The sequence below is a fragment of the Rhinopithecus bieti genome, unplaced genomic scaffold (assembly GCF_001698545.2).
Source record: "Rhinopithecus bieti isolate Rb0 unplaced genomic scaffold, ASM169854v2 scaffold_4907, whole genome shotgun sequence".
NCBI classification, from domain to species: Eukaryota; Metazoa; Chordata; class Mammalia; order Primates; family Cercopithecidae; genus Rhinopithecus; species Rhinopithecus bieti.
The window spans coordinates 864,435-866,618 of NW_016804501.1; the positions used below are offsets into that span (position 1 = coordinate 864,435).

The 2,184-nt window shown below is 56.5% G+C and overlaps 2 protein-coding genes across 2 annotated transcripts in view; one reads left to right on the forward strand and one right to left on the reverse strand.

The window, feature by feature from the left end:
• NOC4L (nucleolar complex associated 4 homolog) overlaps nucleotides 1-2,184 on the forward strand; it is a 32,978-nt gene that overhangs the window by 19,771 nt on the left and 11,023 nt on the right. The gene's annotated exons all lie outside the window — the stretch shown is intronic.
• DDX51 (DEAD-box helicase 51) overlaps nucleotides 774-2,184 on the reverse strand; it is a 5,344-nt gene continuing 3,933 nt past the window's right edge. Inside the window, exons 2-5 of the mRNA XM_017868816.1 lie at nucleotides 1,835-2,012; nucleotides 1,618-1,681; nucleotides 1,393-1,527; nucleotides 774-1,097 (exon numbers count right to left, since the gene is read on the reverse strand). Of these exons, the coding sequence (XP_017724305.1) occupies nucleotides 1,071-1,097; nucleotides 1,393-1,527; nucleotides 1,618-1,681; nucleotides 1,835-2,012 (404 nt within the window). The 3' untranslated portion in view covers nucleotides 774-1,070. The remainder of the gene's footprint in view (nucleotides 1,098-1,392; nucleotides 1,528-1,617; nucleotides 1,682-1,834; nucleotides 2,013-2,184) is intronic.

Consider the following 2,184-nt stretch of genomic DNA (forward strand, 5'->3'; position numbering starts at 1 on the left):
AAAAAAAAAAAAAAAAAAAAAAAAAAGAATATTATCTTACAAGACTTTCAAAACAGAACCTCTTTACAGACAGTGGTCGGTGTTTCCAAGGCGTTTTCCACGTTCACAGTGAAAAGTTTCATGTTGTGAGTTGACTTTACACCCAGGAGGGGGACTGGTTACAAAGTAAAATGTTGTGAACTGCACAGCTGACTTCTTTGGTCTGTGACAATGCAAGCAACTCTGCCTAACACAGGCCTGGGGAAGGGTTTACCCACATTTCTCAGCATTTGTTCCAAAAGCAGGACAGCCCATGTGGGTCCCTCACGTGTCAGCGTGGGACTCTGGAGCGACCTTTCAGAAGGAAGATGGTCAACACATTTGTGTTGCTCTGAGAGCTAATTTTTTACTTACTTATTTTGAGAGAGTTTCGCTCTTGTTGCTCAGGCTGGAGTGCAATGGCATAATCTCAGCTCACCACAACCTCCACCTCTCAGGTTCAAGCCATTCTCCTGCCTCAGCTGTCCAAGTAGCTGGGATTATAGGCACCCGCCACCACACCCAGCTAATTTTGTATTTTTACAAAATACAAGACAAATAAAAGAGATGGGGTTTTCCCATGTTGATCAGGCTGGTCTGAACTCCTGACCTCAGATGATCCACCCATCCTGGCCTCCCAAAGTGCTGGAATTACAGGCGTGAGCCACCACGCCTGGCCGAGAGCTTCATTTTTAACATTAGCTCAAGGTTAATCCCCACAGCTCTCAGCCAAAAACATGACAGGTGCCACTGTGTCTGTCTGGGAGTACTTTTCATAGTTTTACTGAGGCTTCATTGCCAGCGGCCATCCTGACCTTCACGCCATGAAAGTGACAGGCCCTGAAGTCTCCGGTCTGGGCGTGTGCTTGAGCTCTGATGCCCAGGCTGCCTGGTGCAGAGACCACATGCTCAGGGAGGAAGGCTGTGTCCACTGGGGGACTCCTTTCCTCACACAGAGCATCAGTGATCAGCTCTGGAAGGAGGGTCAGGGTGGTGAGCGTGCAGTCCCTCTGGTCCTCTGGTGCAGTCCCTCCGGCCCTCCGAGCCCCGGCCTAGGCCGCCTTCTGCTTGCGCTCTTCCTGTGGAGGAAAGAGGATGGCTCAGCACCACACACTCCTTCCCCTCATTGTCTGCGGGACCCTGGGCTCTGCCCCGGAACGCTGAGGACTGGAAGCCCCGCGCAGCAGAAGCCCGGCCCTGGCTCTGCTGACAGCCCTCCCTGGGGCCATGCATTTCCACCACTGATGCCCGGGGGCTCCCTGTCCTTGAGCCAGAAGCTCAAGAACAACTTGTATGACCCTCCTTTCTCGTTTCCTCTTTTCTCCACGTGTGGAGAAACCCTCAGAGGGTTTCGTGCCGGACACTGGCCCTTACCTTGATGGACTCCTCCAGCTGGGACAGGGCCTCCTCGTACCGAGGAACCAGGGGCTGCAGCAGCTTGCTGGAGAGCTCGTGCCGCTGCAACTCAGGCGCCCCAGCTTCAGTCAGCATCTGGAGGAATCTCCTCTCCTGGAGGGAAGTCATGGTGGAAGGGGGTTCTTGGGCCAGCCCCTTGTCACCCTCAGGCAACAGAAACTCCCAAGACCCTCACAGCCTCACCTGCACTTTCAGGAGGAGCGTGAAGGCCTGTCCAGTTTTCCCAGCACGGGCCGTCCTCCCAACCCTGGAATCAAACGCGGCTATCTCCAGACTGGCCCGAGCCTTCAGGGGTCTGACGGAACGACGGCTTCTCTCCACACCAACCCCACCCACACCAGGCGGGACGGTCCCACATACAACGCCCAGGAGCTCACAGTGTGGCTGCGCCAGCACTCACCGGTGCACGTAGATTCTCAGGTACTGGGGGGCGTCATAGTTCACCACCAGCTCCACACCCTGCACATCGATGCCTCGGGCGGTGGCATCCGTGCTGATGAGCCTGCGGGGACACACAGCATTGTGGGCCTGCTGTGCCAGGAGCAGGGGCCGTGGCAGCACCGGCCCTGTGGCGGCAGCTCAGGCCTTTCTGGGAACTGGCTGCCATGGGTCCAGGCACAGGAAGCCGATGTGCAGAAGGAAGCACCCTTTAGAGGCCCAAGCTGACCCTGGAGTGGCACCCCCCCTACAGAGGCCCGCCCTGCCCAGGACTCACAGGCAACCCCCCCCCCAACAGTGGCCCTGCCCAGG